Raw genomic sequence first — 24756 nt, 5'->3', positions numbered from 1 at the left:
CATCTGTAACGAAGGACGGATTTTGCTAGACAACATACAGCAGATAACAGGAAGAGAGACACCTAGTGGCACACAGAATTTGCATGAATAAAAAAACGGAATTTTAACAGTAAGTAAATTACAAAATTAGATGATATCAGATATACAACTTGAATATAATAAGTTGTTTGAAAAGTTAGTGTCCATTTAAAATAGTGGAAATTAATGGAGTTGTACAGGATTAGAAGAACATGGCTGATTTCTTCCAAAAACAGTGCCACACCTGTCCTCAGGTTGTATGTGGTATTGCAGAACAGTCCCATCTACTTCAATTGAGCCTGGCTGCAATACTAGACACAACCCATGGACTAGTGTGGCACTGTTTTTGGAAGAAAGCAGCCATGTTTTTCTAATCCTGGACAACACCTTTACTAATAAACTCAGGTATTCTCTGCATATATATAGTAATTTATGCTGATAAATATGACATAGTGCAGCCATATTATTTACATTCTCTGTGCTCTGGAAATTATAGAGTTAAATTCTACACCCTGCAGACCCGTTCAGCTGTTCTTAGGCTTGTTGACCTCATTAGTATGTTGTTTTAACGCTTTCCACTCCGGAGCCCACAGCCAGTGTTTCACTGGTGGTAAGCATAAAAGTATGAAGTTCAGCTTGTTTTTGTATTGATGAAAAAGAAATACAAACAAATGTAACTCAGTGGGAAAGCACCATTGTTTTGTTTTTTATCATATCCGTACATTAGTCAAGCTGGGCACGAAGTTTCCTATATACCAAAGAACCACAGGTCGACGATGCCAAATTTAGACATTCGCTGATGACTGTTCAACATTCAGTTGTGTTTGGACAAAACGTAAAAGAAGCATATCAGAGAAAATCTCGACTGAGACATGTTCGTAGGCGGATTACCGTGCACACCATAAAGCTTCTCTGTTAACATAATTTGGCTCAGAGACAAAAAGATGCCAGACAATGAAAATCACACAACCTGTGCCGGAAAAGTCTAATAAAAACATGAATAAAAGTTACACAAGGACTCCATGGGCTTATCAAAAAGTAGCCTGGACAAGAAGACACTTGAGCTTGTTTATTAAGGGGATTTTCCACTTTAAGAAAATACCTACTTGTCAGAAGATAAAATTGCTGAATGTCTGTGAGCGCGGACACTCACTCATGCCCAGGTCAGGGCAAATTGTCGTCAGCACTATGCCCAAAACCCAATAGGCCGAGGTGAAAATCTCCATAAACTAAAATCTCAGACATTGTTCTTCTTTGGAGGCTTCAATAATCCAATGGCGTCTTACTGTACATATCAAACATGGTGTCACTAAAATCTATCACCCTTCCAAAGAATTGTGTTACCAGTTTATGGTAATTTAGATAAACTATAAAACAAATGTGGGTGCATTACTAAGTATCTTCTAGGAATCAAGAGGAAGCTATGTTCACAAACCCATCCAGGTTATCTGCTGATATGTTGTAAAGGGGTGTCAAAAGAAAACAAAAAGTGAAAAACCTCTTTACGCCAGGATCCCATAGTCCAGTTTTTGAAGCAATTTTTTTATGCATCCCTTTTTAGCCAAAACAATTAGAGGATAAAAAAAGAGGAGGAATATAAGTATTTTCTTTATACTTTTCTTCTCTTTAGGGACCAGTCCTGCCTATGGCTAAAAAAGGCATCTAAAACTTGACCTAACTTCCCTGTGTGAACATGGCCTTTAGGCCAACATTTGCACACATGCACACTGATCTTTCAACCAGTACATTGCTCTATGAATGTGGACTTGCATTTATATGACCAATACAAGTCAAATGATATTAGGGCTACATTTATAATTTGCTTCAATACTGTGTGTTTTACTTAGTTATGTACTTTCAGTGTGGAGCCAACCAAAAGCAAACTGTGTCCTATTACAAGTTTAGAGAAGAAAGCAGAGCATCTCCGCCTCAACAATGGTGCACTTTTCTTCTATGGCCTAATGCTATGTCTCACAGTGCTACAGTATAACTTGGTTTCACATTCAAACACTACAGCTGTGATGTCAAAAGTTATTCGTAAATATTTGTTTGCGTTTTTTTTTTTTTACATTGATTGACTGGTATTTTATGACCAGGATAGTATTTGGAGTAAATGCTGCTTTAAAGGGGTTGTCCACGACCGGACAACTGATGACCTATCCAACGGATTGATCATCAGTATATGATCGGTGGGGCTCCGACACCCGGACCCCGCCCCGATCAGCCGCTCCGGCCGCCTCCGGGCACCAGAGCAGCTGATAGGTGTGGGGTCCATACTAATGACCTATCCTGTGGATAGGTCATCAGTTGTCAAATCGTGGACAACCACTTTAAGTACCTGACCAGAAACAAAATCAGTAATATCAAATCCTAACAGTTTTTTTTTCTCCTCTACATTGTGTACACTGTAAAAAACAAGGACTGATTTAAAATAATAATAATAATAATAATAATAATAATAACAACAACAACAACAACAAGACCAATATACATTTTGAACAGTAAAGAGATGACTTACTATATGAACTTTCTCTAATCACAAATTCTTGGAAACAAGATCCAAACTGTTCTGGAACCCGAAGTGAAATAACTTTTTTCTGGTGTTTTGAAGACTTCCGCACCAAAAAGGTCTGTAAAGAAGCAAATCCAGCAGCATTAGTGCTAGGCTTAAAAAAACAAAAACATGTCAAATGTTTTAAAGTAGTATGTCTCTTTAGTGAGCCAAAAGTATCTTAAGTTTTGTTTGTGGCATTTCAATTAATATTGACTGCTTATTATTTGGTAAAAACATTAAAAACTACATAAAATTCTGGCAATGCTATTTAATATCTTCTAATGAAGGCCCTATATTATTTTGATGTTATACTCATGTTGAGTGGCATAAGTTGTTATAAACTCATTTTAGGCTGGGATCCCAGATGCCATTTTTGTGCCAGTATTTGTGCAGTTTTTTTTTTAGCTAATCAAAGGAGTGGATAAAAAAAGAGAGGAAACATATCAGTCTTTCCTTTATAGTTTTCCTTCTTTTTCGATCCGTTCTTTGCTTTGGCTCGAAACACTGCCACAAAAACGGCGTCTGTGATTCCAGCCCAATGTCTGATAAAGACAACCCCTGTCCATATGCCCTGTAAGATGTCAGAGGGCGTCCCAGAACGCGTAGCATTCTTATCCATTAAACATATATCTTATTTAAACTTCTTGCCTTGGATTGAATCCTTCAATTCCACAACAATTGGACAGCGATGGAGAATTTTATCCACTTTTTTCTCTATTTATCTCATTCTACAGAGTCTGACACTTTCAATACTGATTTGACAGTGTCAGAGTTTGTAGTATGAAGAAACATTTTAAACAGGAATAGCAACAGCCGGACCTCCATTGACGACTTATGACATGGCTATATCAGAGTTGCCTTACAGGGGTATTCTGAACATATACATTTATTGTGTATCCTAATAGGTGGGAGTCCTACCTCTGGGACAGGTATCCAGTGACCCCCTATGTGTCAATCAAAATTGCCAAAAGTTTTGATGGTGTGTCAATCATCTCCATTAAAGTTTTTAAGTGTTATGGAAACTGGCTCATCTGCTCATGTAACTCCTATAGACTGTAATGGAGAGAGCAGTGTCCATGCTCAAGCTGCTCTCTCCTTCTCCATCCTTTCTTGGCCATCTTTGACGGTTTAGATTGACACAACGGGGTTCACGGGATGATCCCACACATCAGATATTTATGATGTATCCTATGGATAATACATGAACGTCTATAGTCTTAATACGCTTAAAATAATTAGATGTTAACTGCTTTTGTGAATATGTAAAAAAAAATTGAGATGGGCTGCCTCTTGATGGCACATAAGTTCATATTACACATGACTAAGTTAAACTCAACATATTAGTCACCCTAAATCTCAAATACCTGTATTTTATGTTTGGACTATATTTAATAACTACGTCTCAATCCCATAAATGTCATCATATAATATATCAATACAGAAATACCAGGAAAGCACCTGCAGATAAAATCACATTTTCCATACAGTTGGGCTTGTGAATGTTAAGGCTGGAGAACCGCCAGTCAGCTTGTATAAACAAGGTAAGACACAGCAGACATACTCTAGTGACTCACGACAGTCAACTTGTCCATTCACATAGAGCGCTATTGGCAATTTCAGGAATTCGTATTGTATCTCTGCCAAGTTATGTCTTAAAACTAAATAAAAACTTCCACATGGGTGCTCAGTGTTGTGTCGAATGTGGTTTTCATCTTTAATAGTGGTGAATGAAGGGAAGAGGTACCGTGAGGAAGGGGTATTCCAGTTTCAGCAAAATATAGGGGTATTCCCATCTAAGACATTTATGGCATATCCAAAGGATATGCCATAAATATCTGATAGGTGCGGGTCCCAGCTCTGGGACACACACTTATCTGGAAAACAGGGACCCAACGCTCATCCCACCTAGTGAGGTGGACACCAGCCGCTGCATCCAGACGGAGAATATTTGGAGAGGAGGCCACTCATGTGAAAATGCCATAAATATCTTAGGTGGGAATACCCTATAAAAGTTGTTCAATGTAAAATGAAAAATTATTCAGATTTTCTATTCCTGAATCAATTTCTCACGACTTTCAAGATCTCTATTTATAGTTATTTAATAGGAGGCTTCATCAGGCGCAACGTGGGTCAGGTGATCCCTGCCCTGGCAATAGGTGTGGGTACCAGAGCCGGAACGCATATCTATCAAACAATTATGTCATAAATGTCTAAGGTGGGAATTTATTATAAAATAAACAACCTCTGTTTGTTGAAACCAAAATACCCCTTTAAAAGTTAAATACATCTGCAAACCAATAATAACAATATAACACCTCACCCTATCCCCCCCCCCCCCCCCCCCACTTGTAAAAAAAAATCTACATTGGTGATTGACGGCTGGCTGCTGTATACCTGCTCAAATAGCAGCCCGTCAATCACTGCCGAGAAGGTGGGGAGAAGTTCTCCTCATGAATACATTAGACTCATAACTGTGAAGGGGTCTCAGCACTAAACCAGCGCTGTGACCCCACCATTCTAAGGATCAGTGGAGGTCCAGACAGTCGGACCCTGGAGGACTCAACGGAGGACCCCGAGTAGCCAATTAGTGATTAAGGATATCGGGTAAATAGGTGGGACAAAAAAAAAAGCATATTCACAAGTGGAATTGCAGCAGGGGATATATAGGTCAGTACTTTATTCTTCTATTTCTGTAAAGAGATATATTTTTTGTAATCAGAGTAGTCAGAGACAGTCAGACACCCACTGGACAAGACAGAAACACTATATTATATTTCCAGACTTCTCAGTCACTACATACTGTTCTATAAAAAGAAAGAGATGTAAATATAGTGTCAAAATAAATATCAATAAAATAATCCCCCAAAGCACTTTTCTGACCTCTTGAGGCATGTCATAAAAGTGAAGTAAAACTCAAAAATATTAATAATATTAAAAATACAAAAAAAACAAAACCCAACAACAGCACCTCACCTGTCAAAAATAACCAAAATCCTACGCTGATGCAGCGGCAAGTTATATATACAAGAAATTATAAAATAAATGGCAGACAAACGCAGGGGAAAATACATATTCGATTTTAAGAATTTTTAAATGTGATTTTTAAATTTCTTTTTAACTTGAATTAAGTTTGCTCATTAAAAGGTCAATATTTCTAAAAACAAAGCAAAAACAAACGCATCGAATTTTATTTCTGTGCCCGATTGTAATGGGCATCTTGTGCATGTAAATTATATTTATTTTCAGTTTACAGGTCACGTGACTGAACGGGGAAGCCGAACGCAGCCCATGGATTGAAGATAGACGCTCGGTGAGAAAATAAATTGAATTTACATATACAAGATGCCCATTACAATTGGGCACAGCAATAACATTTTTCATGGGAGTTCTTCTTTAAGACTGTTGCCTTGCAGCACTAAGGTCCTGGGTAAAAATTTGACCAAGGAAAACATCTGCATGTAGTTTGATTTGTATGTTCTCCCTGTGTTTGCGTGGGTTTCCTTCAGGTACTTTGATTTCCTCCCACACTCCAAAAACATACTGATAGGTTAATTTGCCATTTAGATTGCAGCCCCAATGGGGACAGTGAGTGATAACAATCTCTGTGCTGCACTGCAGAATATGTTGACGTTATATAAATGAAATCCTTAAAAAGCAATACAAAAATGTCAGTGTGTTTGGTGCAACTTTCAAATTAGTTTTTATTAAAAACTATTTTTACTTTTTGAAAGACAGCTGCTTTGTATACAGAGCAGCTGTACCGTCTGCTTCTACCTGAATCCATCAGGTCCGCAGGACTGACTGGTTCAGTGTCAGCGGGTCCTGCGTGTCTTTGGCATGCAGGATCCACCTGCAATCTATGGCTTTCACTGAACCCATCAGTCCCGCGGACCTGACGGGTAGACAGGATTCAGCGAACTATACAGCTGCTTTGTATACAGGATACAAAGCAGCTGTATCTCAAAAAGTAAAGATAATTTTTAATAAAAAATTATTTGAAAGTTGCACCAATCACACTCACTGACATTTATATATATTAAAAAATCACTTTCAAAAGGTTTACATAGCCTTTAATAACCTAAAGAATAAAAATTCCTAAAAATAAATATTCCACTGTTCTGCTTCATCAGAGGAGCAGAACAAGGGAATAACCAGAAGCGCCGTCCGTTGCACCACAGACACCACCGGCGGCCGATGGAACCCATTGACTTTAATGGATTCGGCCGGGTGTCGGTTTTATCGGTGTCCATGGTTCTCCGGTATTTTCGGCCCGATCTGCGACGAAGGTCTCTCTGACGGAGCAAGTGTGAACCGACCCTTCGCTAAACTTGTGGGAAAAAGAGAAACTCAGCATACTCTGGATTGTATGAATAATAATACAGCAAAATTTCTATGTAAAGGGTGGAGATTTCCTTGAGAGAAGAAATAAATGGCAGGAATCCAGCCTAAAACAAACTACTCCAAGAGTAAAGAGAGCCAAGCGCAGTTTTACCCTCAACAGCTCAGCACAATTGCAGCCCACAACATCTAGTAGTCTCAAAGGTTCGACTGAAGTTCAAAAACAGAATCTTCTTTTATGCAGAAGTCATCAAGATTATGGGCACATTTGGGAAGGAATAGGATGGTGTATTATTTTTTTTAAATATTTGTTTTCCTTGAAAATAATGCAAGCAGCTGATATAATGTGTACAGTGCTAAAGAAGCAGCTGTCCAGGGTCTGAAATGTCATGAAGTCCATCCGCTGGGAATTTTCAACTTTCAAGTAACAGGTGCTGGACAATACGGCCCTTGGAGACAGCAGCCTGTATGTATACTATGCACATGTTGTAGTCTGTATAGAGATAATATATAATTCATCGGAGGTGGTAAGTACATATGTAGAGATAGCAGCCTGTATGTATACTATGCACATGTTGTATTCTGTATAGGGATAATATATAATTCATCGGTGGTGGTAAGTACATATGTAGAGATAGCAGCCTGTATGTATACTATGCACATGTTGTATTCTGTATAGGGATAATATATAATTCATCAGTGGTGGTAAGTATATATGTAGAGATAGCAGCCTGTATGTATACTATGCACATGTTGTATTCTGTATAGGGATAATATATAATTCATCGGTGGTGGTAAGTATATATATAGAGATAGCAGCCTGTATGTATACTATGCACATGTTGTAGTCAGTATAGGGATAATATATAATTCATCGGTGGTGGTGGTAAGTATATATGTAGAGATAGCAGCCTGTATGTATACTATGCACATGTTGTATTCTGTATAGGGATAATATATAATTCATCGGTGGTGGTAAGTATATATGTAGAGATAGCAGCCTGTATGTATACTATGCACATGTTGTATTCTGTATAGGGATAATATATAATTCATCGGTGGTGGTAAGTATATATGTAGAGATAGCAGCCTGTATGTATACTATGCACATGTTGTAGTCTGTATAGGGATAATATATAATTCATCGGTGGTGGTAAGTATATATGTAGAGATAGCAGCCTGTATGTATACTATGCACATGTTGTAGTCAGTATAGAGATAATATATAATTCATCGGTGGTGGTAAGTATATATGTAGAGATAGCAGCCTGTATGTATACTATGCACATGTTGTAGTCTGTATAGGGATAATATATAATTCATCGGTGGTGGTAAGTATATATGTAGAGATAGCAGCCTGTATGTATACTATGCACATGTTGTAGTCTGTATAGGGATAATATATAATTCATCGGTGGTGGTAAGTATATATGTAGAGATAGCAGCCTGTATGTATACTATGCACATGTTGTAGTCTGTATAGGGATAATATATAATTCATCGGTGGTGGTAAGTACATATGTAGAGATAGCAGCCTGTATGTATACTATGCACATGTTGTAGTCTGTATAGGGATAATATATAATTCATTGGTGGTGGTAAGTATATATGTAGAGACAGCAGCCTGTATGTATACTATGCACATGTTGTATTCTGTATAGAGATAATATATAATTCATCGGTGGTGGTAAGTATATATGTAGAGATAGCAGCCTGTATGTATACTATGCACATGTTGTAGTCTGTATAGGGATAATATATAATTCATCGGTGGTGGTAAGTATATATGTAGAGATAGCAGCCTGTATGTATACTATGCACATGTTGTAGTCTGTATAGAGATAATATATAATTCATCGGAGGTGGTAAGTACATATGTAGAGATAGCAGCCTGTATGTATACTATGCACATGTTGTATTCTGTATAGGGATAATATATAATTCATCGGTGGTGGTAAGTACATATGTAGAGATAGCAGCCTGTATGTATACTATGCACATGTTGTATTCTGTATAGGGATAATATATAATTCATCAGTGGTGGTAAGTACATATATAGAGATAGCAGCCTGTATGTATACTATGCACATGTTGTAGTCTGTATAGGGATAATATATAATTCATCGGTGGTGGTAAGTATATATATAGAGATAGCAGCCTGTATGTATACTATGCACATGTTGTAGTCAGTATAGGGATAATATATAATTCATCGGTGGTGGTAAGTATATATGTAGAGATAGCAGCCTGTATGTATACTATGCACATGTTGTATTCTGTATAGGGATAATATATAATTCATCGGTGGTGGTAAGTATATATATAGAGATAGCAGCCTGTATGTATACTATGCACATGTTGTAGTCAGTATAGGGATAATATATAATTCATCGGTGGTGGTAAGTATATATGTAGAGATAGCAGCCTGTATGTATACTATGCACATGTTGTATTCTGTATAGGGATAATATATAATTCATCGGTGGTGGTAAGTACATATGTAGAGATAGCAGCCAGTATGTATACTATGCACATGTTGTATTCTGTATAGGGATAATATATAATTCATCGGTGGTGGTAAGTACATATGTAGAGATAGCAGCCTGTATGTATACTATGCACATGTTGTATTCTGTATAGGGATAATATATAATTCATCGGTGGTGGTAAGTACATATATAGAGATAGCAGCCTGTATGTATACTATGCACATGTTGTATTCTGTATAGAGATAATATATAATTCATCGGTGGTGGTAAGTATATATGTAGAGATAGCAGCCTGTATGTATACTATGCACATGTTGTAGTCTGTATAGGGATAATATATAATTCATCGGTGGTGGTAAGTATATATGTAGAGATAGCAGCCTGTATGTATACTATGCACATGTTGTAGTCTGTATAGAGATAATATATAATTCATCGGTGGTGGTAAGTATATATGTAGAGATAGCAGCCTGTATGTATACTATGCACATGTTGTAGTCTGTATAGGGATAATATATAATTCATCGGTGGTGGTAAGTATATATGTAGAGATAGCAGCCTGTATGTATACTATGCACATGTTGTAGTCTGTATAGAGATAATATATAATTCATCGGTGGTGGTAAGTATATATATATAGAGATAGCAGCCTGTATGTATACTATGCACATGTTGTAGTCTGTATAGGGATAATATATAATTCATCGGTGGTGGTAAGTATATATGTAGAGATAGCAGCCTGTATGTATACTATGCACATGTTGTATTCTGTATAGGGATAATATATAATTCATCGGTGGTGGTAAGTATATATGTAGAGATAGCAGCCTGTATGTATACTATGCACATGTTGTATTCTGTATAGGGATAATATATAATTCATCGGTGGTGGTAAGTACATATGTAGAGATAGCAGCCTGTATGTATACTATGCACATGTTGTAGTCTGTATAGAGATAATATATAATTCATCGGTGGTGGTAAGTATATATATAGAGATAGCAGCCTGTATGTATACTATGCACATGTTGTATTCTGTATAGGGATAATATATAATTCATCGGTGGTTGTAAGTACATATGTAGAGATAGCAGCCTGTATGTATACTATGCACATGTTGTAGTCTGTATAGGGATAATATATAATTCATCGGTGGTGGTAAGTACATATGTAGAGATAGCAGCCTGTATGTATACTATGCACATGTTGTATTCTGTATAGGGATAATATATAATTCATCGGTGGTGGTAAGTACATATATAGAGATAGCAGCCTGTATGTATACTATGCACATGTTGTATTCTGTATAGGGATAATATATAATTCATCGGTGGTGGTAAGTACATATATAGAGATAGCAGCCTGTATGTATACTATGCACATGTTGTATTCTGTATAGGGATAATATATAATTCATCGGTGGTGGTAAGTACACATGTAGAGATAGAAGCCTGTATGTATACTATGCACAAGTTGTATTCTGTATAGGGATAATATATAATTCATCGGTGGTGGTGGTAAGTATATATGTAGAGATAGCAGCCTGTATGTATACTATGCACATGTTGTATTCTGTATAGGGATAATATATAATTCATCGGTGGTGGTAAGTACACATGTAGAGATAGAAGCCTGTATGTATACTATGCACAAGTTGTATTCTGTATAGGGATAATATATAATTCATCGGTGGTGGTAAGTATATATGTAGAGATAGCAGCCTGTATGTATACTATGCACATGTTGTATTCTGTATAGGGATAATATATAATTCATCGGTGGTGGTAAGTACACATGTAGAGATAGAAGCCTGTATGTATACTATGCACAAGTTGTATTCTGTATAGGGATAATATATAATTCATCGGTGGTGGTAAGTACACATGTAGAGATAGCAGCATTGTTAGAAAGTGCAAGTCCAACAAAATATACTGTGGTTAGAAAATGTACTAAGTAACGTGATAACAACTCCTAACAACCAAAAGACCTATCGCCATATATGATAACATCAAGCTGTATCGGATGGGCATAGTTAAAAATTTAATTTTTTGTCACGCTTGCCAGGTGGTATTTAGAAAGGGGTTGTTCCGTACTTTTACTGTTCGACTCTCATATGCAAGAGGCCAGGTACAGCATAGCCCTGGGATAAATGATAATCCATTAAAGCAGTAGTTGAACAAGATATGCCATAGCGCCAGTCAGAGATGACTCCATACATGGCCGCTAAGTTGTAAAGTTTTATATTAGGAAAATGAATGCCCACATTTGTTTTTGTCTGCTGCAATATTTGATATGCTATACGTGATCTCTTCCATCGATATACATATAAAAGAACGGTGGGATTTTTTTTTTCATCTTTCAGGGTTACATATATAGGAAGGGTATGAAGGAGGTGGAGGAGGTAAGGGAACATTTTTATCAAGTTAGACATCCCCAGATAAGAAAGGGTTTCCATTTAGATAAAGTGCGTTCCAGCGCTTCTATGTAAAGTTTAATATTGGTTTTGTATAACTTCTCTGAGTGTCTTGTTGTGAGTACACCAAGATATTTAAGGTTGGACTGTTCCACTAAAAAGGAAAATTTGATTGCCATAGTAGAGTAGTGCTTCTCAAACTGTGAGGCCAGTCTCACCAGTGAGGCGCCCCCTAGTTGTTGGTGAGCTCTACAGTTCTTTCTCTGACTGCCGCAATCTTTGGTTTAACAACATAACTGAATCTTTTGTGCATATTATAATGTTCTACTGGCTCAGGAGACAAATAAAAGGTACATTTAGCAACATTTTTCGTTTTGGCATGGACTTCGACCATGGATGGTTAAGGCCTGGGTATGACCATGTTGTGGCTGGTGGGGCTCCAGTAGAAAAAAAGATTAGGAAGCCCTGGTCTAGCGGGACGTCTAAACAATAGCACTTGGGTTTTGTCAACTTTAGGAGAACAACTTGACAGCCTTCCCACCCTTTGCAGTTCCTGGATAATAATTGTGAGTACATTTTTAGGGTGAGTAACTATCCATAATATGTTTTCTACACAGGCAACAACTTTCGGTGCGGTGCGTGTTTCCAAAAGATGGCACAAATGACGATCTATAGAGGTTGAAGAGGAGAGGGGAAGTAGGCATTCCTGTTTCGTTCCTCTAAAAAGGTCTATAGGGGATGTGTGATGATCGTGTTACAGATTGTTGCAATTGAATGCCGTGTTTGGAAGTATTGCGGACAAAGTATGCTTAAAGGGAACCTGTCAGCAGTTTTGAAGTCTCAAAACTGCTCACATGCTGATATATAAAATCCTACCTTTTTTTCACGTTATATGACTGAGAAAACGAGTTTTCATTTCCACGATGCCGATGGCAAGTGACACTGAGATGGGATTTGGTGTGCAGGTGCTCCTGCACTGCACGCTGTAAGCCGCGTCCCTTTTGAGCCCTCAAAACTGCTGACAGGTTCCCTTGTTCGTCTTGAGACTCTTAAAAACCGGTTTTCAACTAAAGTTCAGGTGCTCCAAAACGAAATAAGGTGAGGTGCATATGGTCCTCCTCTATGAAAATAGCTACTACCAAATAAACAAGGGTCATGAAAAATTCCTTAATAAATGGAGATGTGGAAAACCACTTATGAGATATAAAGCAGGAGTATGTTTTACTGTGAGATGTTTTCTCTCTCTTCTTTTATCTCTGGGACGATGTTAGGGAAGGGGAGGGGGACGGTATTGCTGATTAATTTTTGTAATATTAGGTCATTAAAATTTTTGTTAATAAGCTAGAAAAAAATAAAAGCCTTTATATTTGCCATGCACATGTTGTAGTCTGTAATACATGGGATAATACTTCATCAATAGTGGTACATATATAAGTACAGACTATAGCATTGTTAGATAAAAATATATAATGGTTAGAAAATAATGTCAATAAGTCATGTGATAACTTCTCACAACCATTTTTTCCGCTACATGTGGATAGGGTTTTGAAAAGCCTATTAACATGCATTGTACTGTAAATTGTCACGGTTTTTGTTGCGACGTGGAAATTCACCCGTAGAATGATTTTCCATTGAAAAGTCTTTTCAAATATAGCAAAAATATGCTGCCAGTGGAGGCATAGAGGCAGGCCACACAACTGATTTGGGAACGTTGGTGAGAGGGGCCAGTATCAAACTGCTTTCTGATACACACTCATAGCATTTGTCAGCAGCTGCCACTAGGGGGAGCTCACAACATAAAGATCTTTACAATACTAGCTGTACAAATCCATATGCGGTTGGTGCCCCCTAGCGGTTACTACATGCAGCCGAAATTCTATCATGTAACTACGTGACTATATAGAAAAGAGTGCTCTAAATTTACCTCTATCTTACTAGCAGTTATTCACATCACTTTCTCTTCTGAGTAGAAGGGATCAATTTGGCAGAGCTCTCAGGGGGGTATGGGGCACTATAATATGTGTATTACATGGTTTTATTGGACAGCATTCTGTCCATATATAGTGTGTCAACCCTGTGTTAGGTAGGAAATATGTACTCTTTTTTTGTTTTATTTAGAATATAGTACAGGGTAAGGCTACTCAGGTGAAGGTGAAACCATTTCCAATGATGCCCCCTAATACCCACAGTAAATCTCTTCAGTGCTTCTCTTCTCTAATATAAGAACATCATTTTACAACATTAATTTAAGGACAATTACCGCTAATTATAACCTGTACATACCGCAGGAGGCTGATCTTGGAGGACGTCTTGGACTTTGTCGTCACTCAGACCAAGTTGAAGCCACACAGGATGAGTGTGGAGAAGTTTATCCAGAATGCTGGGTTTGTAGGCAACACTTTCATACCCTGAGTCCCGAAGAAAAGTTTTCTTTTCAACCAATATGTTCTTCTCCATCTCCTTTTCAATGCTGTGTAAAGAAATAGTAACATTCAATTACGTCTCTCTAGGGTTCTTAAAAATGACTATTACACCCAGTGTTTGTATACGGACTCCCTTTTAATCTAATCAGGGTGGAGTTTCTAATATAAAGTATTTGTGCAGATCAGATCATTTGGCAGTGGAACAAGTTTTGGTACTTTCTAGATTTGATCTGGGCTTGATCTGATGTCAACTGGTGTTTTATATTTGCAGCACAGTGCAAGCTTTATTTCAGCAGGGCCGTCAATGGTAATGTGAACCAATTTGCTTTTGGTTAAGCTCAGCTTGGAATCAATCCGTTCCTTGGAAGATTCTTCTTTCCTAAATTTGAGTGACTGGCACATTGGTGGCATTGCTGATTTTGTCCAGCCTTGAAATATACTATAATACTATACTGTGCAACATCACAATGCTGAAAACTGACATACTGAATGTGATCTGGGGTAATAAGCAAGCAGAGATGTTATACCTTATATCCCTGGGGAAGGGGAGAAGAAGTGCGAGAGAGCAAAGCGAACATAGGTGTCATACAGGATTGGTGCAATATAAGATCAAAGTAATACTGAAGTAGGACTATGACATAAGTTTGGGTGGGTGTGGGGCATTGGGGTTAGGATCACAATATTGGAAACCATGATATAGTAATATTAAAATACCACTATTGGCAAAACTGATACACTGGGCAGATATACTAATGTGGATATGCCTAGAATATGTCGGAAAATGCGCCGAAATGTGGCACATTTCTGGTGAATAATTTTGCAAATAGTTTTAGACATAAGAAAATTCGCCAAAATTAAAAGATCTTTGTGCCTCCCCATACACTTTAAAAAAGTGTTTTGGAAAGGGGCCTGGCTTAGCAGAAAGGGGGCATGGCTTATAATACAACAAATATCGGGTACAAAATTCTGTTGCAAAATAAGCCAATCAAAGATGGTATGTGTTCTTCACTGTGCCGAAATCATTAAATTTGCCATAAACAAATCCGATAAGAAATTTTTGAAAATCTGTGGCAGAAATCTGCAGCTGCCCTAAGTACAGTATATTTTATTGTATCTTAAATCATCAGTCGCTCCTCTTACAGTCTTATTCTTATTACCCAACTTCCAACTGCTCCATAATTCTTATAGAGGATGTCACGTGATTACAAAAATCAAACAAATTTTAGGAGAAAAAGTAAACTGACCCTAATGCCACGTTTATGCCGCCATCAAATTTTGCTACCATGGTTGAAAAGCCTAGTTTCTATATATATAAATAAACAGATTTAGGCTGCCCACCAAGGGCAAGTCCTATAGATCGTCTGTCATTGCACCCATTTATCAACCAGGTGCGGCAATGTGAGACAATGTCTAACATAACTTAAAGGATTGCTACCTGCAAAACGAATACACTGTGTTATGCTTAGCTCAGGGCCTGAAGGGGTAGTGAATGGCACAGGGTTTCAAAAAACACCAGATAGAATTCCTGTGTCACGCACCGCCCCCTCAGGCCCTGCATTAAGCATAGCACAGTCTATTAGATTTGCTCGGAGTCTCCCTTTAAAGTGTAACTAAGCTTTCATAAAACTTTTGACATGTCACAGTGACATGTCAAAATTTTTGATTGGTGGGGGTCTGGATGCCGAGACCCCCAACTGATCACAAATACGAATAGGCAGTAGCACTCAACGGAGAGCGGTTCACTTAAATTTTTTTATTGTCTCTGCCTGGAAAGCTATGTGAGAGGTATACAGGCCTAATAGAAAGTCTATAAATCACTTGCTTGGCTTTCCTAGGATACCCGATCAGAAATAAAGGAGAACAGAGCTCAGCTGAGCACTACTGCCCCTTAGTGTTAGTGTTCAAAAGGGGTCTCAGCGCCCGGACCCCACGGATCAAAACTTCTGACAGGTCACTGTGACACATCAAAAGTTTTATGAAAGTTTATTTACACTTGAAGTCATCATGTAGACCTTGTAATATACTGATCTCTCTAAATGCAGTTGTTTGGCATCCAGTGATACGGTCAGGTCATAGAACTCGAGGCGGGATTTAAAATCCTTTTAATTTTATAAATAAAAAAAAGCTTGAATTTGAAGAATATTACTTTGTACAACTAGAAAAATTAGCAAAAAATAAACTGATGATAATTTAGTCATTTGTTTTTGCAGGCATTCGAGGCTACATAAACGCATCTGCTCTGCTTGCCCTCTTGATGCGTGACCTTTAAATTGATGAAATTGAAGCTTTTTAAGTTGCAAAACACATTAGATGGTAATTAATTGCATTTTGATGGACTTTAATGAAACAGTTTTTACTACAGACTATTTCAAATATGAACGTTTTATAAGGGTGTTGTTGTCTGAACAAGTGCACATTCCATGGCACTGCCAAAATAAGATACGGTGCAGCCTAGCAAAAAGTATCATAAACTGTGGGAGCATAGCCTTGAAATAGGATAAACAACCCCATTATCATGGTTATCAGCTAGGCTGGAGAAAATGCATACTTGATCTGGTAGAATAACGCCTTAGATTGGCACATGATACATGGTACAGATTGGCACATGATACTCCGCCACAATTACATTGAAGATCTTGCTCATACTTCTACTGACTTGTCTTGCTCTCTTTCCCCATCTAGTGGACACACAGACCATATCCCATGTAACAAATAAAGAATCTCTAGTAGAAATTGCAATCTGTTAGAATTAGTATCTGTTGGCCTAGAAAATGACTATACAAACACCTCCAGGGACTTGTCTAATCCAGTTCAGCACAATTGCCCACATGTCATTTTTTTATTTTACCTCTCGCTGTAGGTCATGATGACAAATGAAATGTAGGTTAACCATTAGATAAGCGCGCACTTATATAGTAGGGGTCTGTATATAAAGCAGCTTCCCAATATAAGTCTATTATTGACTTTGCATGGTATACTGCAGCCTGTATTCTGCGGGACGATTTGTAGAGTACTGTGAATTAATTGCTGCATGTCTAGTATTAGTTCATCTTCGAGACAACAAACTTGAACTGCAACTTGGAGAGACTAATGGCCCAAAGCCTGAGGCTGCACTACTGAGAGATTCTAATTACATTTCCTGTTATTTTTTTTATGTCTAGTGTTGTTATGGAGACCTTGTGTGGATTCAAATAACCAAATACATGATGTCCCACACATACTGGCATAACTGCTACTAAGTCAGATTGGAAGCAGATATTGTTGCATTTTGTCAGCATAGAAATAAAATATTTAACCCCTTGAGCCACCAGGACATAAGTGTATGTCATGGTTTGGATTACATTAATCCACCGTGACATACAGGTACGTCATGTTGATCGCACAGGAGCTAAATCCGACCCCGATCTGGTCAGTAAAGGCTCTCAGAATGTGACGACACAGAAACAAATCGTGTAAAAACAGTAAAAAACATAAAAAAAGCTATTTCAATTTGATATCGGCGTAATCGTACCGAGCCGATAAACCAACATATCCTTTATAGCAAACGGTGAACGCTGTAAAAGCGAAACCCAAAACGCTAAAAATTTCCATTTTTTTCTCCCACCCCCAAAAAAAGAAGCATTTTTTTCACTACATTACATGTACCCCAAAATGGTTCCATTAAAAAAAGACAGCTCTCCCGCAAAAAAAAACAAGCCCTCATATGGCTATGTCGATGGCAAAATTTGAAAGCAAAGCTCTTGGAACGCAGTGATGCAAAAACGAAAAAAAAAAAAAAAACATTAATGCATCCTCAATGCCCAAAACAGATGTGTCCTTAAAGGTATTTTATTTGATTTTGTCTCACTACATTCTGGGTGCGATAACTTTTTTAATTTTTCGACGATAGGGCTTTATCTTGCGTGACAAACTGTAGTTCTTATCCGTACCATTTTATTTTAGGGAGGGGTTACTAAAAAACAAAACAAAAAAGCACTATTTCCCTTCCTTCATTTTTACTATGTCAAGTGTGTGGGATATATAAATAACAGGTTAGATTTATAGTATCGGTTTCATAGTCACGGGTTGCGGCCAAGCCAATTATATTTCCTTTATATATTTTTTCCCATAATAGAGTACTTTGTAAGCGGAAAAAGTTTTTTTTCCTTTGTTTTTGTTTTTTCTTTTTGAACCTTATTTATTGTAAAAAATGTTCTCGTTCCACTAGGAGACTTGGCCATAGGATTGCTTACTTGTTTTAATAATACATTGCAATGCTTGATATGCGTTAGTTTACATGAAACAATGGACGGAATGTATGGGAACGAATGATTGTTAATACGATTATTTGACCTCATACATTTGCATATTGCTGGCAGCACATCCCCTATTTACACGGGGAGATGTGTGGTCGACAAGCATGTTTGTGGCCACATAAAATATATGATCAGCCAACAGAGTAGAAAAACAAAAACAACTGTATATCCTCACCTCCTGTGGCGTTTTGATTGGCTGGCGGGGGGGGGGGGGGGGGGTTGCAAGAATCTACTTTTTTCTATTTTAAACAGGAATGAGGACTTTAAAAAACAAGAAAGAAAAAAAAAAGAAGACCTAATACTACTACGATTTTTGAGGCCGATTTGCCACTATTTTGCAGCACAAATTGCAACATTTGCAATTTGTTGCAAATTTTTACTTCCTCATTGAACTCAAAAGGGAAAATCTGCAACAAAAATGCAACGATTCCACAGCAAAAATATACATACTGCGGAATAAAAATCCATACCGCGATTTATGAATGTTTTCTCTGCTGATTTTTTATGGATGAGATTCTGTCCGCAAATCCAGACAGAAAATCTGCAGCCAATCTGCTACGTGTAAACAAAGCCTAAGGGCATGGCCCCACGTGGCGGTTTTCTTCCGCAACTGTCCGCATCAATGCCGCACAGAATCTGCGTTGCAGATTCTGTTGCGGATCTGCCCAAAATGTGCAGTAAATTGATGCGGACTAGCCGTTGCGTATTGAGGTGAAAGTACTTCCCTTCTCTCTATCAGTGCAGGATAGAGAGAAGGGACAGCACTTTCCCTAGTGAAAGTAAAAGAATTTCATACTTACTGGCCGTTGTCTTGGTGACGCGTCCCTCTTTCGGCATCCAGCCCGACCTCCCTGGATGACGCGGCAGTCCATGTGACCGCTGCAGCCGTCACTTAGACTGAAACGTCATCCTGGGAAGCCGGACTGGAGGAAGAAGCAGGGAGTTCTCGGTAAGTATGAACTTCTATTTTTTTTACAGGTTGATGTATATTGTGATCGGTAGTCACTGTCCAGGGTGCTGAAACAGTTACTGCCGATCGCTTAACTCTTTCAGCACCCTGGACAGTGACTATTTACTGACGTCGCCTAGCAACGCTCCCGTAATTACGGGTGCACACACATAGTCACCCGTAATTATGGGTCCACACACGTAGTCACCCGTAATTACGGGAGCCCCATTGACTTCCTCAGTCTGGCTGTAGACCTAGAAATACATAGGCCCAGCCAGAATGAAGAAATGTCATGTTAAAAAACCAATACGCTCCACAGCACACATAACATGTACATGACATCTGCAGACTTCATTGCGGAATTTAGAATCTCCATTGAAGTCAATGGAGAACTTCCGCAATGAGTCCGCAACCAGTCCGCCACAGGTCCGCAACATCCATTGTATGCTGCGGACACCAAATTCCTATGCTCCGCAGTGGAATTTTCTGCATCGTCTAAACGAACACAACTAAAAAGCAGTCGAAGGCAATGGAGAAACGGGTCCGCTGCGGATTAACGCTGCGGAGTGTCCGCAGCGGAATTCCAGAGCAATTCCGCCACGTGGGGCTTTGCCCTAAATGTCTAACTTTACTATTATTAAGTGATATTCACATTAGCAGATTTGTTTGCTTGTAAATATCCATGGACATGCTGCAGAATGTATGGAATGGATTTTTGAGTTGTGGAAATTTCTGCCACGTGTGAACATACCCTCACAGAAAGAATGATGAAATTGCTTAAACAAAAAATCCCTATCTCTAACTTAACGTTCGGATTCATTTGTGTTAGCAGAGGGAAGGATCTGAAAATTGAGCGGGCCAGGCTTGGGCATTTCATATTCCCAGCAGTTTCCATGTAATTACATTTTTTTTCCACTGTGACCCATCGCTGTACATGGCAGACCGTAGTGTCCTGATATCGTATTGACTGCCTCTATGATAGGAACGTGCATATAAACTTGTATAAACAGCCCCACCAAGATATTGTGCAGGAAGGAAGAAGCAATATCTGTCCTGAAAAATACCCCTCTACTCCCTATCCAGAGCTTAGGAAAACCCCTGAAATATTTCAATGTTTAATTCAATGTCCTTTAAAGACAACAATGGGGGAAAGTACCGCTATCCCGTAGTGATATATCCTTATTTACTGACACTTTTCCTTCTACTTAAATGAAGCGTAAATACATAAGACGTATTTATATAAGGCTGTAAATCACAGAGTGACCGACCATGTGGACTGGTGCGTAATGAGCTGTCCCGTACACTGCGTTCTGTGACATAGGCCGTCACCATTGTGTGTGTGTTTACAATGCTTCCTGTATCCCACAGGCCGGCACATCCTGTATGACTTCTCACTGCAGCCGACACAATTACAAATATGCAGCTTTGGCGACACAACTTCTGAGGTAAAAAAATAAGAATATTAGTCAGAATCTGGTAAACAGATCAGAACGAAAAGCTCTGCACCCATGTTCTAGCCAGCTGGCCCGACCACGTTAAAATGAAACCAATTTTTATGTACGGTAAAGTCGACTGCATGCCAACTTCAAGCCATTGAGAGTTATGAAATAGATTCCTCTTCAAGTAGAATGAGCACAGCAGCAGTCGACGTACACCTCGTTTCTAAACTATGGAGGGTATGAAGAAAAGACAGTGAAAACAAGGTCACTCCACAAGTGGAGCTGGCAAAATGTAAGCTCGGATGTGATTGACTGCTACCAATATTCTAGATCTATAATCAAATACATTGTATTTGGACACTTGACCATCACACACATATGAGATTGTTGGACATCCCGTTTCAAAACCATGGGCATTAATATGAAGTGCAGCCGCCTTGTGTGGCTATAGCAGCCTCCACTCTTCTGGGACAGCATTCCACAAGATTTAAGAGTGTGTCTGAGAGAATTTGTGCCCATTCAACCATTTATAAGGTCAGTCACTGATGTTGGATGAGAATCGGTGTTCCAATTCATCCTAAAGGTGTTCGATGGGGTTGTGGTCAGAGCTCTGTACATGTCCCACACCAAACCTTATCACACCATGTCTTTTTGGACCTTGCTTTGTGCACAGGGACACTGTCATGTTGGAACGGGAAAGGGCCTTCCCTAAACTGTTCCCACAACTTTGGAAGCATAACGTGTCTAAAATGTCTTAGTATGCTGTAACATTAACATTACTCTGGAAAACGTAAAAAATATCCCCAGATCATTATCCCCCCCACCACCATATTTTACAGTAGTCACTATGCATTCCTGTAGGTAGTGTTCTCCTGACGCCAAACCCAGATTCATCTATCAGACTGCCAGATAGTGATACTTGATCCATTACCTCAGAGAACACATTTTCACTGCTTTAGAGTTTAGTCGCGGCGTGCTTTACACTACTCCATCCGATTCTTGACATTGTGCATTGTGATATAAGGCTCATGTGCAACTGCACGACCATGCTATCCCATGCCATGAAGCTCCTGGTGTACAGTTTTTGGGTAGATGTCTCTTCCAGTGTATCACTCACTGTAGTGAGCGATGCAGTAGAGAATACTTTTGGACATATAGTGCCCAGTTACAATATGGATTACTTTTGAATGACGATAGATGAAAATACACTTTTGCAGATTTAATACTGCACTGATGTAAAATAACTGAAAAAGCTGCACCTGTCCTTTGCCTATATCTGCTGCCATCACTTTACAAATATTTACTGTGTGTACTACCGCCTATAATGCACTTTGCTCTCTTATGTGACAGAAAATCACTGTTACGTCAGAATATACACCAAGGTAGTTGACCTGCACAACAGCCCAAGCGAGGTCGAATAAGACTCTCTAAATCACGCTGATTTTAGAGGCAAATCTCATCTGATCACTTGCAATCTAACTTTTTCTTGGAAATTATTTTTGGAAAATATCGGCTCCTTAGTATGGGGCCTGTTCACATCAGCGTTGCCCGTCCGTTGAGGGGTTCAGTCGACTGCGCTATTGGTTCTGTCAAAACAAAGGAACCCTGTCACAAAGGTGACCAACGGAAACCATTAACAACATTTCCGTCACCATTGAGATCAATGGTGAGGAAAACGGAAGCTAAGGTTTCTGTTTGCATTTTCTGTTGAGGGGTTAACCTGATGAGACGGAAGCCCTCAACGGAAGGGCAATGCTGATGTGAACAGGCCCTTATCCTCATGGGTGTAGGTAACAAAAATTCTACTCGGCTGTCATTCATTTAAATTGGTCTACCAGATGCTGAATTGCAAATGGTGACAACCACGTGTGGTAGCTACTACAGCTCCCTTAGGGCTTGTCCACAAGTTTCGGAATAGCCGCGTTTTTTCCGGACGGAATTTCGGCCTGAAAAAATGCAGCAGAATAAGGTAGCAGCATAGTGGATGAGATTTAACAAATCTCATCCACACGTTGCGTAAGATTTCTGAGCTGAAAATTGACCTGCGGTTGCGTATTTTTCGGACCGCAGCATGTCAATTCCTGCTACGGAAGGTGTGCAGAATTTCTGCGTTTTTCAGAGGAGATGTCTCCATCTCCTAACATTGGGAAAAACGCCGCAATTTCCGCACCATTTTTTGCCGTAAAAACCGCACGAAATGGTGCATTTTTGCCGCAGCGGGAAAACCTTTGACTTTCATCGGAATTGCTGCAGAAATTTTCTGCAGCAATTTTGCTGTGTGTGGACAAGCCCTTATGCTTGCCACCAAACTTGCTCCATTTGCATTGTTGTGCGGAGTTACATGACACTGGCTCCCTGCCTCTTATTATTCGTTATAAGTAAGAATATTTATACATCGGGAGGTTCAAGATAAACAGTGTTTTATGGGTTCCTCTTTAAGAAGGGGAGTGCTGCAGGATAAGGCTCTGTTCACATTTGTACCGTGGCATCCGTTCCCAAAAACGGATCCCAACAGCACCCATTGACGCTGTGGACTTATTATGAGATCCGTCAGGCTCCATGAAGTGCTTTTCTTGCCGACAAATCTATCAAAAACTGCCCCAACACCAGTGTGAATACGGTTTATTTGCAGCAATTTTGTATTGCTCCACTGGATTTAAAATGAAAAAGGAAGCAACTAGTCTTTATTAAAAAAAAATCTCTTACCAGTTAGTGTATACAGCTCCTATGCAGACCAATGTGTCTCCATGGTTACAGACTACTAACAAACCCTACGAATAATCTGATCAGTCATGCATTACTCACTTCCATCTGCCCCTGCGTCTTGGTAGCCTACAGTGAACATAGTATTTAAATTTAAAAAATGTTCCCATCTCAGACATCTATGGCATATCCAGAGGATATGCCATAAATGTCCAATAGATACAGGTCCCACCTCTTTAGAACGGAGTCCATTGACCCCCATCCTTACTTTTTCCTGCTGTTTTTGGAATTTGGGAGCTAGGAAACAACGGAGCTCGCTGTGCTATGCAGTTTCTGTATCTCCCATTCACGTCTATGTGAGTTGTGAAAACAAAGTAGCAAAACACGCCCAGCTGTTTCTGGAACCCCCGGCCACCCTACTCAGTGATCGAAAACCAGCAGCAGAAGGTAGGACGGGATCAGGAAGTTCCGTTCTAGAGATAGACGTGGTTCTCAGAGGTGGGATATGCCACAAATGTCTGAGACGGGTATACTCTGTATAGAGAGAAATATAATATGTAAATGTCATCTCTAGCGAACTCCTGGAATGGCTCTTTAAAGAATGATGTTTTGTGATATTTTTCCCAGAATCTGAACTTTGGATGTTCGTTACAATTGAGGCTAGACAAACGACATATTGGGAGAGTTTTATCGATTGTGTTGAAAGCTGCATGAATTAGCAAGTTAGAACATTTTTGCCAAATTTATCACAATTAGCTTGGTGTACCTCACTAGACACGTTAGACACTTTTCTTTTTCTTACACCACCTCATGGCTAGCGTATTTGACATCTATTTTTTTTTCACATTTTACAACTCCTCTTGGCAACGCTTCTTTTTCTAGACACTTTTTAGAATTGGCGTGGTAAGAGTAATAAGTTGTGGCACAATTTGCATCAGAATTTTGGTAAATTTTTCTTAGTAATTTTTTAATCTGCCCCATTGTGCCCACATATATAAGAATATGTCTGGAACACTGATGTTTAGTCAAATATCAAAGCTGTATCCTGTATCGTAGGGATACTTCCACAAGGAAAATATACGAATATTTAATGACTGTGACAATGACCATGAACAGCAGTACATTGAAATGTGAT

The 24756-nt window shown here is 38.9% G+C and overlaps 1 protein-coding gene across 1 annotated transcript in view; it reads right to left on the bottom strand.

Annotated features, from left to right (window-relative positions):
- Positions 1 to 24756, bottom strand: part of RIN2 (Ras and Rab interactor 2) — a 172535-nt gene that overhangs the window by 43220 nt on the left and 104559 nt on the right. The window contains exons 4-5 of the mRNA XM_075862965.1: positions 14096 to 14282; positions 2537 to 2648 (exon numbers count right to left, since the gene is read on the bottom strand). Of these exons, the coding sequence (XP_075719080.1) occupies positions 2537 to 2648; positions 14096 to 14282 (299 nt within the window). The remainder of the gene's footprint in view (positions 1 to 2536; positions 2649 to 14095; positions 14283 to 24756) is intronic.

This window comes from Rhinoderma darwinii, chromosome 4 (genome assembly GCF_050947455.1).
Source record: "Rhinoderma darwinii isolate aRhiDar2 chromosome 4, aRhiDar2.hap1, whole genome shotgun sequence".
In the NCBI taxonomy this organism is placed as follows: Eukaryota; Metazoa; Chordata; class Amphibia; order Anura; family Rhinodermatidae; genus Rhinoderma; species Rhinoderma darwinii.
Note: the sequence above shows the minus strand (reverse complement) of the source record. Positions and strands in the feature narration are given on the sequence as shown.